Consider the following 16,071-nt stretch of genomic DNA (forward strand, 5'->3'; position numbering starts at 1 on the left):
AAGGCTGCATGTGGAATTTGACTTGCTGACTACAGGCACTGCAGAGGCACAATGGAGGAAGGCGCAGGGTGTACAGTATGAATATGGGGAGAAGGCGAGCAGATTGCTGGCACACCAATTGAGGAAAAGGGGAGCAGCGAGGGAAATAGGGGGAGTGAGGGACGAGGATGGAGAGATGGAGCGGGGAGCGGAGAGAGTGAATGAAGTGTTCAGGACATTTTATAAAAAACTATATGAAGCTCAACCCCCGGATGGGAGGGAGAGAATGATGGACTTTTTGGATCGGCTGGAAATTCCCAAGGTGAAAGAGCAGGAAAGGGTGGGACTGGGAGCACAGATCGAGGTAGAAGAAGTGGTGAAAGGAATTAGGAACATGCAGACGGGAAAGGCCCCGGGACCGGACGGATTCCCAGTTGAATTCTACAGAAAATATTTGGACTTGCTCGCCCCGGTACTGACGAGGACCTTTAACGAGGCAAAGGAAAGGGGACAACTGCCCCCGACTATGTCTGAAGCAACGATATCGCTTCTCTTAAAGAAGGAAAAGGACCCGCTACAATGCGGGTCCTACAGACCAATTTCCCTCCTAAATGTGGATGCCAAGGTCCTGGCCAAGGTAATGGCAATGAGAATAGAGGAATGTGTCCCGGGGGTGGTTCACGAGGACCAAACTGCGTTTGTGAAGGGGGACAGCTGAACACGAATATACGGAGGCTGTTAGGGGTAATGATGATGGCCCCACCAGAGGGTGAAACGGAGATAGTAGTGGCGATGGACGCCGAGAAAGCATTTGATAGAGTGGAATGGGATTATTTGTGGGAGGTGTTGAGGAGATTTGGTTTTGGAGAGGGGTATGTTAGATGGGTGCAGCTATTGTATAGGGCCCCAGTGGCGAGTGTGGTCACGAATGGACGGGGATCGGCATATTTTCGGCTCCATAGAGGGACAAGGCAGGGATGTCCTCTGTCCCCATTACTGTTTGCACTGGCGATTGAGCCACTGGCGATAGCGCTGAGGGGTTCCAAGAGATGGAGGGGAGTACTTAGGGGAGGAGAAGAACACCGGGTATCTTTGTATGCGGATGATTTGCTACTATATGTGGCGGATCCGGCGGAGGGGATGCCAGAAATAATGCGGATACTTGGGGAGTTTGGGGATTTTTCAGGGTATAAATTGAACATGGGGAAGAGTGAGCTGTTTGTGGTGCATCCAGGGGAGCAGAGTAGAGAAATAGAGGACCTACCGTTGAGGAAGGTAACAAGAGACTTTCGTTACCTGGGGATCCAGATAGCTAAGAACTGGGGCACATTGCACAGGCTAAATTTAACACGGTTGGTGGAACAGATGGAGGAAGATTTCAAGAGATGGGATATGGTAGCCCTGTCAATGGCAGGGAGGGTGCAGGCGGTTAAGATGGTGGTCCTCCCGAGATTCCTCTTTGTGTTTCAGTGCCTCCCGGTGGTGGTCACGAAGGCTTTTTTTAAAAGGATAGAAAAGAGCATCATGGGTTTTGTTTGGGCCGGGAAGACTCCGAGAGTGAGGAAGGGATTCTTACAGCGTAGTAGGGATAGGGGGGGGCTGGCACTACCGAGCCTAAGTGAGTACTATTGGGCCGCTAATATTTCAATGGTGAGTAAGTGGATGGGAGAGGAGGAGGGAGCGGCGTGGAAGAGATTAGAGAGGGCGTCTTGTAGGGGGACTAGCCTGCAGGCTATGGTGACAGCCCCATTGCCGTTCTCACCGAGGAACTACACCACAAGCCCGGTGGTAGTAACTACACTGAAGATTTGGGGACAGTGGAGACGACATAGGGGAAAGACTGGAGCATTGGGGGGGTCCCCGATAAGAAACAACCATAGGTTTGCCCCGGGGGGAATGGATGGGGGATATGGAATGTGGCAAAGAGCGGGAATAACGCAACTGAAAGATCTATTTGTGGATGGGAAGTTCGCAAGTCTGGGAGCGCTGACCGAGAAATATGGGTTGCCCCAAGGGAATGCATTCAGGTATATGCAATTGAGGGCTTTTGCGAGGCAACAGGTGAGGGAATTTCCGCAGCTCCCGACACAAGAGGTGCAGGACAGAGTGATCTCAAAGAAATGGGTGGGGGATGGTAAGGTGTCAGATATATATAGGGAAATGAGGGACGAAGGGGAGACTATGGTGGATGAACTAAAAGGGAAATGGGAAGAAGAGCTAGGGGAGGAGATCGAGGAGGGGCTGTGGGCAGATGCCCTAAGCAGGGTAAACTCGTCGTCCTCGTGTGCCAGGCTAAGCCTGATTCAGTTTAAGGTAATACACAGGGCGCATATGACTGGAACATGGCTCAGTAAATTTTTTGGGGTGGAGGATAGGTGTGCGAGGTGCTCGAGAAGCCCAGCGAATCATACCCATATGTTTTGGTCATGCCCGGCACTACAGGGGTTTTGGATGGGGGTGACAAAGGCGCTTTCAAAAGTAGTAGGAGTCCGGGTCGAACCAAGCTGGGGGTTGGCTATATTTGGGGTTGCACAAGAGCCGGGAGTGCAGGAGGCGAGAGAGGCCGATGTTTTGGCCTTTGCGTCCCTAGTAGCCCGGCGCAGGATATTGTTAATGTGGAAAGAAGCCAAGCCCCCGGGGGTGGAGACCTGGATAAATGACATGGCGGGGTTCATAAAGCTAGAGCGGATTAAGTTCGTCCTAAGGGGGTCGGCTCAAGGGTTCACCAGGCGGTGGCAACCGTTCGTCGAATATCTTGCGGACAGATAGATGGGGGAAAAAAGAAGGCAGCAGCAGCAGCCCAGGATTTGGGGGGGGGGGGGGGGGGGATGGGGGGGGGGGGGGGCGGGGGGGGGGGTGTAGCTTGTGACAAGGCAGTTGCCAATTCGGGCGAGTTTTTATTTTTGTTATTTAATATTTATTTATTTTTTGTTTTTTTTGTTTATATAAAATAGGTCATTGTTATCTGTATTGTTATAATGTTGTGTAAAGGATGCACAATGTACTGTGTTGGTTGACCAAAAATTCTCAATAAAATATTTATTTAAAAAAAAGAAATAGGAAAGGAGCAGTCACCTTGTTGGGAGTTTTTTATAGGCCCCCCAATAGTAGCAGAGATGTGGAGGAACAGATTGGGAAACAGATTTTGGAAAGGTGCAGAAGTCACAGGGTAGTAGTCATGGTTGACTTCAACTTCCCAAACATTGAGTGGAAACTCTTTAGATCAAATCATTTGGATGGGGTGGTGTTTGCGCAGTGTGTCCAGGAAGCTTTTCTAACACAGTATGTAGATTGTCCGACCAGAGGGGAGGCCATATTGGATTTGGTACTTGGTAATGAACCAGGGCAAGTGATAGATTTGTTAGTGGGGCAGCATTTTGGAGATAGGGATCACAATTCTGTGACTTTCACTTTAGTAATGGCGAGGGATAGGTGCGTGCAACAGGGCAAGGTTTACAATTGGGGGAAGGGTAAATACAATGTCAGACAAAAATTGAAGTGCATAAGTTGGGAACATAGGCTGTCAGGGAAGGACACAAGTGAAATGTTGAACTTGTTCAAGGAACAGGTACTACGTGTCCTTGATATGTATGTCCCTGTCAGGCAGGGAAGAGATGGTCGAGTGAGGGAACCAAGGCTGACAAGAGAGGTTGAATGTCTTGTTAAGAGGAAGAAGGAGACTTATGTAAGGCTGAGGAAACAAGGTTCAGACAGGGCACTGGAGGGATACAAAATAGCCAGGAGGGAACTGAAGAAAGGGATTGGGAGAGCTAAGAGAGGGCATGAAAAATCTTTGGCGGGTAGGATCAAGGAAAACCCCAAGGCCTTTTACACATATGTGAGAAATATGAGAATGACTAGAGCGAGGGTAGGTCCGATAAAGGACAGTAGCAGGAGATTGTGTATTGAGTCTGAAGAGATAGGAGAGGTCTTGAATGAGTACTTTTCTTCAGTATTTACAAATGAGAGGGGCCATATTGTTGGAGAGGACAGTGTGAAACAGACTGGTAAGCTCGAGGAAATACTTGTCAGGAAGGAAGATGTGTTAGGCATTTTGAAAAACTTTAGGATAGACAAGTCCCTCGGGCCTGACGGGATATATCCAAGGATTCTATGGGAAGCAAGAGATGAAATTGCAGAGCCGTTGGCAATGATCTTTTCGTCCTCACTGTCAACAGGGGTGGTACCAGGGGATTGGAGAGTGGCGAATATCGTGCCCCTGTTCAAAAAGGGGACTAGGGATAACCCTGGGAATTACAGGCCAGTTAGTCTTACTTCGGTGGTAGGCAAAGTAATGGAAAAGGTACTGAGGGATAGGATTTCTGAGCATCTGGAAAGACACTGCTTGATTAGGGATAGTCAGCACGGATTTGTGAGGGGTAGGTCTTGCCTTACAAGTCTTATTGAATTCTTTGAGGAGGTGACCAAGCATGTGGATGAAGGTAAAGCAGTGGATGTAGTTAGTGTACATGGATTTTAGTAAGGCATTTGATAAGTTTTCCCATGGTAGGCTTATGCAGAAAGTAAGGAGGCATGGGATAGTGGGAAATTTGGCCAGTTGGATAACGAACTGGCTAACCGATAGAAGTCAGAGAGTGGGACTTCCGGGTGCGGCTATGCGGAGCTGAGCCGCACGATTCGGCAGCTCCCGCTACCACGGACTTTCGGGCTCGCTAGAAGAGCTTCAACGGAATTTTTTTTGAAACTAACCCATGGGGAAGGTAAGAGGGGAGGGAGGTCCCCCTCCAACTTGTATGAAACGGACTCGAAGCGCAACGGCCACAAAAGTGGCATTGAAGCAACGGGAAAAACCGGGGGGAAAAGACAAAATGGCGGCGGCCAGAGACAAAGGTGAGCTGCAGGAGCTGGAGCAGCGGGAAGGACCGGGGAAGAAAGATAGAATGGCAGCGGCCAGAGACAAAGGTGAGCTGCAGGAGCTGGAGCAGCGGGAAGGACCGGGGAAGAAAGATAGAATGGCGGCGGCCAGAGACAAAGTGGAGCAGCAGGAGTTTATTAGGCACTGCTTCGAGGAGCATCGCGAGGAGATGCGTATGGAAATGTTGGCGCCTATGCTTTCGGCAATCGAAGGACTAGGACCCAGAAGGCCCACGAGGCTCAGATCCAGGAGGTACAAAAAACAGTTGGTCAGAACGAGGACGAGATCTCGGGCCTGGTGGCGAGAGTGGAGCAGAACGAGGCGCTACACAGGAGGTGGGCGGGAAGACTCGAAGACCTGGAGAACAGGTCGAGGAGAAAGAATCTGCGGATCCTGGGTCTCCCTGAAGGAGAGGAGGGGGCCGATGCCGGGGCATACGCAAGCACGATGCTCTGGGCGATGATGGGCAAGGAGGCCCCTTCGAGGCCGCTGGAGTTGGACGGGGCACACCGGGTGCTGGCGAGGAAGCCCCGGGCAAATGAGCCGCCAAGAGCGATGGTGGTGAGATTCCACCGGTTCACGGACAGAGAGTGGGTCCTGAAATGGGCCAAGAAGGAGCGGAGCAGTAAGTGGGACAATGCAAAGATCCGAATATACCCGGACTGGAGCACGGAGGTTGCAAAGCGGAGAGCAGGTTTCAACCGGGCCAAAGCGGTGTTGCACCGGAAAGAAGTGAAATTCGGAATGCTGCAGCCAGCGCGACTGGGTCACATACAAGGGCCAACACTACTACTTTGAAACGCCTGAAGAGGCGTGGACATTTATACAAAGCGAAAAGTTGGACTCTAACTGAGGGTTTGTGAGGGTGGGGGGGATATTTGAGGTTTGATGTGTGATGGTTGTTGTATATAGGGGGTCAATCACAATCACGCGCAGGAAATGTTACATGGGCTGGGGGAGAGAGACAAGGCCGCGACAGGAGCTGCGCCAGAGGGGGCGGAGCGGGCTTTGGAAAGCGCGGGGTTTGGTTTTTCCCGCAAGCGGGAAGAAAGGTGGGAGGGGGAACTCCCACACAGGGAGGTCAATGGGATAGCAGGTGTCAGCTGACTTACGGGAGTGACATGGGGGGACCAAAAAAGCTAGACAGGGGTCTAGCGGGGGAGAGGGAAGGGGGGGGGGGGAGGGAAAGGGTTGCTGCTGCACTGGCCAAAAGAGAATGGGATATAGAAGAGGTGGTCGGGACGGGGGTCCCCCGTCTGGGGGACTGGAGGGTGAGGGAGGCGTGGACACGGGACTGGCCCAGAAAAGGAGATGGCTAGTCGGCGCCGGGGAGGAGGCGGGGGAGAGAGAGAGAGAGAGAGGTTGTGAGAGCCCCTCCAATCCGGCTGATAACGTGGAACGTGAGGGGGCTGAATGGGCCGGTGAAGAGGGCTCGCGTGTTCCCGCACCTAAAGGGACTGAAGGCAGACGTGGCAATGCTCCAAGAGACACACCTGAAGGTGGCGGACCAGGTCAGGTTAAGAAAGGGATGGGTAGGACAGGTATTCCACTCGTGACTGGACGCAAAGAATAGAGGGGTGGCAATATTAGTGGGAAAGCAGGTGTCATTTGAGGCCAAGACTATTGAGGTGGACAATGGAGGGCGATATGTGATAGTGAGCGGTAGGCTGCAGGGGACGTGGGTGGTGTTGGTAAACGTATACGCCCCAAACTGGGATGATGCAGGATTCATGAAGCGCATGTTGGGGCGCATTCCGGACCTGGAGAAAGGTGGCCTGATAATGGGAGGGGACTTCAATACAGTGTTGGACCCAGCACTGGACCGCTCCAAATCAAGGACTGGAAAGAGGCCGGTGGCGGCCAAGGTACTTAGGGGGTTTATGGATCAGATGGGGGGAGTGGACCCATGGCGGTTTGCAAGGCCGCAGGCCAAGGAATTTTCTTTCTTTTCCCATGTACACAAAGCCTACTCCCGGATAGATTTTTTTTGTTCTGGGCAGGGCGCTCATCCCGAGGGTGGAGGGGACGGAGTATTCGGCTATAGCCGTTTCGGTCCATGCCCCGCACTGGGTGGAACTGGAGCTGTGAGAGGAGAGGGACCAACGCCCGCTGTGGCGGCTGGATGTGGGACTGCTGGCGGACGAGGTGGTGTGTGGGAAGGTGAGAGGGTGTATCGAAAGGTACTTGGAGGCCAACGACAACGGGTAGGGGTGGTATGGGAGGCGTTGAAGGCGGTGGTCAGGGGAGAGCTAATCTCCATTAGGGCTCACAGGGAGAAGACAGAGGGTATGGAAAGGGAGAGGTTAGTGGGGGAGATTTTGAGAGTGGACAGGAGATACGCAGAGGCCCCGGAGGAAAGATTACTTGGGGAAAGATGACGGCTCCAGACGGAGTTTGACCTGTTGACCACAATGAAGGCGGAGACACAGTGGAGGAAAGCGCAGGGGGCAACCTACAAGTATGGGGAAAAGGCTAGTCGGATGCTGGCACACCAGCTCCGTAAAAGGATGGCAGCGAGGGAAATAGGGGGAGTCAAAGATGGAAGGGGAGCCACGGTTCGGAGTGCGACGAAAATAAACGATGTATTTAAGGCCTTCTATGAAGAGCTGTACAGATCCCAGCCCCCAATGGGGGAAGAGGGTATGAGACGATTCCTAGACCAGCTGAGATTCCCGAGGGTGGAGGAGCAAGAAGTGGCTGGTCTGGGGGCACCAATTGGGTTGGAGGAGCTGAGCAAGGATTTGGGGAGCATGCAGGCGGGGAAGGCCCCGGGGCCGGACGGGTTCCCGGTGGAGTTCTACAGGAAGTACGCAGACCTGTTGGCCCCGCTACTACTGAGGACCTTTAATGAGGCAAGAGAGGAGGGGACCCTACCTCCGACAATGTCGGAAGCGACAATTTCTTTGATCCTAAAGCGGGACAAGGACCCACTGCAATGTGGATCGTACAGGCCGATCTCGCTCCTTAATGTGGATGCAAAGTTGCTGGCAAAAGTGCTGGCCACGAGGATCGAGGACTGTGTCCCGGGGGTGATCCACGAGGACCAGACAGGATTTGTAAAGGGTAGGCAGCTAAACACCAATGTGCGGCGGCTGTTAAACGTGATAATGATGACATCGGTGGAGGGAGAAGCGGAGATAGTGGCAGCTATGGACGCGGAGAAGGCCTTTGACCGAGTAGAGTGGGAGTACCTCTGGGAGGTGCTGCGTAGGTTTGGGTTCGGGGGAGGGTTTATCAGTTGGGTTAAGCTCCTTTACAGAGCACCGGTGGCGAGTGTAGTGACGAACCGGCTGTCGGAGTACTTTCGGCTGTACCGAGGGACGAGGCAGGGGTGCCCCCTGTCCCCCCTGTTGTTTGCATTGGCGATCGAACCATTGGCCATGTCATTGAGGGAGTCTAATAAATGGAGGGGGGTGATCCGAGGGGGAGAAGAGCATTGGGTGTAGCTATATGCAGATGACCTGTTGCTGTACGTGGCAGATCCAATGGAGGGGATGGTGGAGGTCATGCAGACTCTAAGGGAGTTTGGGGAGTTCTCGGGCTATAAGCTCAATGTAGGGAAGAGTGAGCTTTGTGTAGTACAGGCGGGCGACCAAGAAAGAGGGATAGGGGACCTACCGCTGAGGAGGGTGGAAGGGAGCTTTCGGTATCTGGGGATCCAGATAGCCAGGAGTTGGGGGGCCCTACATAAACTGAATCTGACGAGGTTGGTGGAGCAAATGGAGGAGGATTTTCAAAGATGGGACATGCTACCGCTCTCGCTGGCAGGTAGAGTGCAATCGGTCAAAATGGTGGTCCTTCCGAGGATTTTGTTTGTGTTTCAGTGCCTTCCCATCGTGATCACTAAGGCCTTTTTTAAGAGAGTAGGCAGGAGTATTATGGGGTTTGTGTGGCCGAATAAGACCCCGAGGGTAAGGAGAGGGTTCCTGGAACGCAGTAGGGACTGAGGAGGGTTGGCGCTGCCAAACCTGGAGAGCTACTACTGGGCAGCAAATGTGTCGATGATCCGCAAGTGGGTTATGGAGGGAGAGGGGGCGGCATGGAAGAGGATGGAGATGGCGTCCTGCAAAGGAACGAGTCTGGGGGAGTTGGTGACGGCACCGCTGCCGCTCTCGCCGACAAAGTATACCATGAGCCCGGTGGTGGCGGCAACGGTAAGGATCTGGGGCCAGTGGAGACGGCACAGGGGTGCAATGGGAGCATCGGTGTGGTCCCCGATCAGGGGTAACCATCGGTTTGTCCCGGGGAAGATGGACGGGGGGTTCCAGAGCTGGCATCGGGCGGGGATCAGAAGAATGGGGGACCTGTTCATTGACGGAACGTTTGAGGGCTTTTGTAAGGCGACAGGTGAGGGAATTCCCATTGCTCCCGGCACAAGAAGTTCAAGATAGGGTGATCTCGGGTGTATGGGTCGGGGAGGGCAAGGTGTCGGAAATACACCAGGAGATGAAAGAAGAAGGGGAAGCGCTGGTAGAAGAGTTGAAGGGTAAATGGGAGGAGGAGCTGGGGGAGGAGATCGAGGAAGGTCTTTGGGTAGGGTTAATTCCTCCTCCTCGTGTGCCAGGCTCAGCCTGATACAATTTAAGGTGGTTCACAGAGCTCACCTGACGGGGGCGAGGTTGAGCAGGTTCTTTGGGGTAGAGGACAGATGTGGAAGGTGCTCAGGGAGCCTGGCAAACCATGTCCATATGTTTTGGTCATGCCCGGCACTGGAGGGGTTCTGGAGAGCAGTGGCGGGAGCAATATCTCAGGTGGCGAAAGTCCGGGTCAAGCCAAGCTGGGGGCTAGCAATATTCGGAGTAGTGGACGAACCGGGAGTGCAGGAGGTGAAAGAGGCCGGCATTCTGGCCTTTGCGTCCCTAGTAGCCCGGCGAAGGATCTTGCTAATGTGGAAGGAGGCGAAGCCCCCCAGCCTGGAGGCCTGGATAAACGATATGGCTGGGTTCATAAAGTTGGAGAGGGTTAAGTTCGCCTTGAGAGGGTCTGCGCAGGGGTTCTACAGGCGGTGGCAACCGTTCCTCGACTATCTCGCGGAGCGTTAGAGGAGGGTCGGGCAGCAGCAGCAGCAACCTGGGGGGGCGGGGAGGGGGAGCTGCCTGGGGGGTTGGATGAGCAAGAGATAACATGAAGAGTCGGGGAAACTGGCACGTACGGGAGAGAGCCAGTGTACAAAGCTCTGTAAATATACTATTTTGGCATGTATATATCTTGCTCCGCGCGATTTCTCGTTTCTTTTTTTTTGTTAGGTGGGGGGGGTTATTGTTTGTAAGGGAGAAAAATTGTGTTTAAAAACTTTAATAAATATATTTTTAATAAAAAGAAGTCAGAGTGTGGTGGTGGATGGCAAATATTCAGCCTGGATCCCAGATACCAGTGGCTTACCGCAGGGATCAGTTCTGGGTCCTTTGCTGTTTGTGATTTTCATTAATGGCTTGGATGAGGGAGTTGAAGGGTGGGTCAGTGAATTTGCAGACGATACGAAGATTAGTGAAGTTGTGGATAGTGAGGAGGGCCGTTGTCGGCTGCAAAGAGACATAGATAGGATGCAGAACTGCGCTGAGAAATGGCAGATGGAGTTTAACCCTGAGAGTTAAAAGCTCCGCATCTTTGGGGGCCGAGCCCCAACATTGAGGGGCTAGGCCGGCGCTGGAGGGATTTCCGCCCCGCCAGCTGGCGGAAATGGCGTTTGTTGCCCCGCCAGCTGGCGCGGAAATGCGGCGCATGCGCGGGAGCGTCAGCGGCCGCTGTCAGTTTCCCGGCGCATGCGTGGGAGCGTCAGCGGCTGCTGTCAGTTTCCCGCGCATGCGCAATGGGGAGAGTCTCTTCCGCCTCCGCCATGGTGGAGGCCGTAGCGGAGGCGGAAGGGAAAGAGTGCCCCTACGGCACAGGCCCGCCCGCGGATCGGTGGGCCCCGATCGCGGGCCAGGCCACCGTGGGGGCACCCCCCGGGGTCAGATCGCCCCGTGCCCCCCCCCCCCCAGGACCCCGGAGCCCGCCCACGCCGCTGGTCCCGCCGGTAAATACCAGGTTTGATTTACGCCGGCGGGACAGGCAATTCCTGGGCGGGACTTCGGCCCATCCGGGCCGGAGAATCCAGCGGGGGGTCCCGCCAACCGGCGCGACCCGATTCCCGCCCCCGCCCAATCTCCGGTACCGGAGACTTCGGCGGGGGCGGGGGCGGGATTCACGGCGGCCAACGGCCATTCTCCGACCCGGCGGGGGGTCGGAGAATGACGCCCCTGTTCTCCAAATCTGGCCTCTTGTGCCTTTTCCAATTTGAATTGCTCCACCGTGGATGGCTATGCCGTTGGTTGTCGAAGTGGTAAGCTCCAGAATTCCCACTCTCTACCTCACTTTCCTCCTTCAGGGCACTTCTTCAAATCTACCTCTGTGACCAAGCTATTGCTCATCTGACCTAATGTGGCCTTCTGTGACTCAATTTCATAACTTGTTTTATAATGTTCTTGTGTAAATTCAATGATAATCTATGATTAATCTAGGACAAAGGTTCGGCACAACATCGTGGGCCGAAGGGCCTGTTCTGTGCTGTATTTTCTATGTTCTATGTTCTATGAAACACCTTGGGATGTTTTGTTATATTGAAGGCCATTAATATAAATAGAAGTTGTTGCTGTTGATAGAATTTGGATAATTTTGAGGCGACAGTTTAATCACCTCGTGTGAAACACATATAGAGTTTGTGTGTACTCTGTGTTGTTATGTTACTTTGAGTAACATAAGCCGCTACTTGGTGTAGGTGTTGCTGAAGGATACTCCAGACCTTGAGGTAAGTTGAACGTATTTATTGAGCGATTAACAAAGCTCCTAAATGAGTTCAACACTCTACTAATCTGACTCTAGTAACACAGTACACTCTGCTAACTATATGAACTTGCTCTAGACCACGTGCTATGGTGTGACGGTGCTGCTAACCACACACGTCTTGCTCTCTAGGTTTCTGCTGGTGGAAGGGGCAGGGCCTGTGTGCCTTGTCCTTTTTATAGTGGTTGCGTGGTGCCCTCTTGTGGTGATGCCACCGCTGGGTGTTCTGATTACTCATTGGTTGTATCCTGTTCTGATGACCCATTGGTTACGTGTCTGCATATCATTACACTCTATAAACGGATGGATGACAGCATGTATTGTTCAGGGAGAGACATTACGTGACCCAGTTTCATATTTCATAACCAGTTTCTGTCTGCCCATTTAGAACCCATTGAACGTCCAAAGACTGCCTGTGAACAGCACCGAGAGAGACTGCAAACAGAGCTGAGCCTGCGTGGATCTCTAGCTTTCGTTGGAGTCCATATCCCGGAGTGTGATGAAGATGGAAACTTCAGGCCTCTGCAATGTCACAGCAGCTCAGGCCACTGCTGGTGTGTGTATGAAAATGGGCAAGAAATTCCGGGGACCAGGACACAGCCTGGAACCAATCAGCCACAGTGCAGGCTGCCAGGTCAGTCAGTATTTTAATTAAGTAAAATGACTGATGTTGTAGAAAAATTAGGAGTGCAAAGAAACTTTCATTTCTTTTAACTGGAAGCTTGGAAGTATTCAGGTATAATCCATAGAAGCTGATCATCATAGTTGCAGCCAATTTGGGATCTGTTATTTCCTGTAAGAAACATCGATTGACTTTGAACTTAGGCATGATTGGGACAGAAGCTCTGATGATTTTATATTCGCATCCAGTAGATTGGACTGTCTTCAGTTAAGCTCCTCTGTACTGCCTTCCTGGCAGGATTTCTGCTGTGAATTCTCCTTGCATCATTCGTTTCAACTGATCGCCCTATTCCACTGCCACTTCTCCTATTTCCTGTTTCTCAACAAATTACTTTCAATTTATTCAGGCCTTCACTCTCGGGGTGAAATTCTCCCACGGTGGATTTCCCCGCAGCGGAAGCAGCACACCATCAGCTACGGAAGGGTTCTCCCGGCCCTGCCGAACCCTGCGGCCATGTACATTTCATGCCCGTACTGCTTCCAGGGAACCCCGTCGAGGGTTGACCGGAAGATGCCACTGACGGGAAGGGCTGGAGAATTCAGCTCTGTGATTCAGAAACAGATGCAATGAACAAGGCAGGTTAGAGTAGAGGGTTACAATGTAAAAGAGAATATCAGGAGACTGATATCCAAATATAGACTGGCTTAGTAGTAGCAAAAAGGGCAGAGAGGCTCAAGTATGCTCAGGAGAATTTTTTACAGCAGTATGAGTAGTATTTAATGAGACTGGTAAGAATGGGAAATGTGATGGGTGGGACTTCATTAGGTGGGAATGTCATTTTCTCGGTTTCCCAATATTGGGTTCGGTTCAGGAGATAAGGTGGGAGGCACGTCCGCAGTGGAGCGGCCAGCATTTACCATTTATTTGCCGATCATGAATACTTTTTCATTGAGAGGTACACCAGATAAAGCCCTACCTTCAAGATTCAGTCGCTAACACAGGGGAAACACACGCTTACTGCTCCTGACAGCATAAAGATGGCATCCACCAGGTGAAATCGTTCAATCTTTTATCTTTGTCTAACTCACCAGCACAGGGGACGTTACCAGTGGAAGGTAGTGGAATGCATTAGGCAGAGGTGGAGAGTGTGGTGCCTAGGTCCTCAAAAAGCACTGCAGTTGAGCTGGCAAGGGGCTGGGGCATGTGCTCAGGTCCTCAAGAGCCAGCACAACAGGGCACTGGTGCATTTAGAGACAGTGGGGGCAGAGGTGCCTGAAGGCTTTGGCCTACAGGACGGGTGGGTTGTTGAAGTGATCGTGTCCTGTCTGTTCAAGGGAGGCAGCTGCACCATACTTAGCAGATCAACAGTGAGGAATGAGACCTTTGAGTTTGATGCAAAGCAGGTCCAGCTGCAGGGGAAGCAAGTCAATGGTCCCTGAGGTAGGTTGCTCTTTTGAAGGGTTGGTGCAGGCTCAATGGGCCAAAAGGCCTTCCTCTGCATTGTAGAAAGCCATGATCGAATGGTGGAGCAGACTCGATTGGGCCGAATGGCCTAACTCTGCTCCTTTATCATATGGTCTAAAATAAAGGGTACAATTCTACAGGATGTGCAGGAGTAGAGGTACCTGGGTGTAAAGGTATATTAATCATTGAAGGAAGCAGGACAGGTTGAGAGCAGATAGTAAAGCATACAGCATTACAGCTTTATCATTAAAGGCATGGAGTACAGCAGCAAGAAAGTAATGTTAAATTTGTACAAAACTCTGGTTCAGCCTCCATGAGTATTGCATCCAGTTGTGGGGCATTACACCTAAGGGAGGATCTAACGGCATTAGAAAGAATGTGTGCGGGGGTGGGGGGGGACAGTTCAGGAGAATGGTTCCAGGGTAGAGGAACTTCAGTTATGTGGATGGATTGGAGAAGGTGGAACTGTTTTCCTTGGAGCAGAGAAGGTTGAGAAGAGATTTGATAGAGGTATTCAAAATCATGAGGGATCTGGAGAGACTAGGGAGGGAAACACTTTTCCCATTGGAAGGATCGAGAACAAGAGGGCAAAGATTTCAGATAATTGGCAAAAGAAGAAATGGTGCCATGTGAAACAAAAGGTTCAAGCCACAAGTGGTTAGGATCTGGAATGCACTACCTGAGAGTGTGATGGAGGCTGGGTCAATTGAAGTTTTCAAAAGGGAATTGGATCATTTAAAAAAAAATTTAAAACATTTTTAGAGTGCCCAATTAATTTTTTCCAATTAAGGGGCAATTTAGCGTGGCCAATCCACCTAGTCTGCACATCTTTGGGTTGTGGGGGCGAAACCCACGCAAACACGGGGAGAATGTGCAAACTCCACACGGACAGTGACCCAGAGCCGGGATCGAACCTGGGACCTGGCGCCGTGAAGCAGCAGGGCTAACCCACTGCACCACCGTGCTGCCTAGGAATTGGATCATTGTCTGAAAAGGAAAATGTTAAGGGGCTGCAGGGAAAAGGCAGGAAGGGTGCCAGGTGAATTGCTCCTTCCGAGAGTCAGCACAGACACTGGCCTCCTGTGCTGCAACCATTCTGTGATAAGGTAACTGAAGTAAGATTTCAAAATCAAAAATAAATAATTTAGTGATGTAATCTTCATCGCTTGTTGTCACCATTGTTTATTTTCATCCTCATTATCTTGGCGGGGGGTGGAGGGGGGGGGGGATGAGGACAACAAAATGGTGCAAACTAGTAATGTAACTGGATTAGTAATCCAGAGGCCCAGGTTAATGCTCGGGGGACATGGGCCCAAATCCCACCACAGCAGCTGATGGAATTTCTATTCAATTCATAAAATCTGAAATATAAAGCTAGACTCAATAATGATGGTCATGGGGTATAGTATATTAAAACAAACTTTATTACTAACACAGTATTAAAATCTTTAACATCGCACCCGAAAATAGCTGACAGTCACCCCTTAAACAATACTACACAACACAGTGAATACAATGCCCTTACTTGCTATCTTTACTCCTTCTTAAACAACAAGAAAATAACCATCTTGGCTCTCAATTTACTATCTCACTAGCATCTCTTGACACTGCTTTACAGAAAAGATCTGACTCCTGTCAAAACTTCTGGCTGCATGTTTAAACTGGCTTTTTTCAGCTCCCCTTGTCAGATAAGTCTGCACTGCTTTAAATACTGTTAATCTCTTTTAACGAACTTCCGGTGAGATCAGAATTGCCTTACTTGTGCACACAGCTTCATTCAGTTCAGAACTGAACTGAAAATGCTTTCTTAAAAAGCTTGATGTCTTAACTCCACCCAACAATGACATCATCTCACCAAGCTGAACACTAACTCCCCATGGAATCCCCTTAATCCAAACCAAATTGCATTAACCCAAGATTTTTATGATGGTTAATTGCAGCTCTGTCTCCTAGAAACTATGTTGTATTTCAAACTAAGATTCTTTTAAAACATGACTTCAGCAATCAAACACACTCTAACCCAGGCTTTCAACCAAACACGTATAATACAATTTTTCTGAAATTCCTACATTCATCACAGAATCAAGCAGGCAATAAGGGTTGTACTGTGAGAGTGCATGGGAGTTTAAGACGCACCCACTCTGTGTCAGATATCAATGGCATTTTAAAATGGCGGCCACCTATACCCATGCCAGCAATTCACTTTTATACTCACTGTGTATAAGTTGGGCCCGCCCCCCCCCCCCCCCCCATTTTTGGAGGGATGTTGACTTGTACGCCAAAATCTACAATAGCTATTTGCTGCACT

At 51.1% G+C, this 16,071-nt stretch overlaps 1 protein-coding gene across 9 annotated transcripts in view; it reads left to right on the forward strand.

Moving 5' to 3' along the window:
• nid2a (nidogen 2a (osteonidogen)) overlaps positions 1-16,071 on the forward strand; it is a 277,646-nt gene that overhangs the window by 78,285 nt on the left and 183,290 nt on the right. For 8 of the 9 annotated variants that reach the window (XM_072489757.1, XM_072489756.1, XM_072489755.1 and 5 more), the window contains exon 12: positions 12,066-12,311. The exons of the other annotated variant lie outside the window; for it this stretch is intronic. In XM_072489757.1, coding sequence (XP_072345858.1) covers positions 12,066-12,311 — 246 coding nt within the window. The remainder of the gene's footprint in view (positions 1-12,065; positions 12,312-16,071) is intronic. 9 annotated transcript variants of the gene reach the window in all.

Source organism: Scyliorhinus torazame, chromosome 2, assembly GCF_047496885.1.
Source record: "Scyliorhinus torazame isolate Kashiwa2021f chromosome 2, sScyTor2.1, whole genome shotgun sequence".
Classification (NCBI taxonomy): domain Eukaryota; kingdom Metazoa; phylum Chordata; class Chondrichthyes; order Carcharhiniformes; family Scyliorhinidae; genus Scyliorhinus; species Scyliorhinus torazame.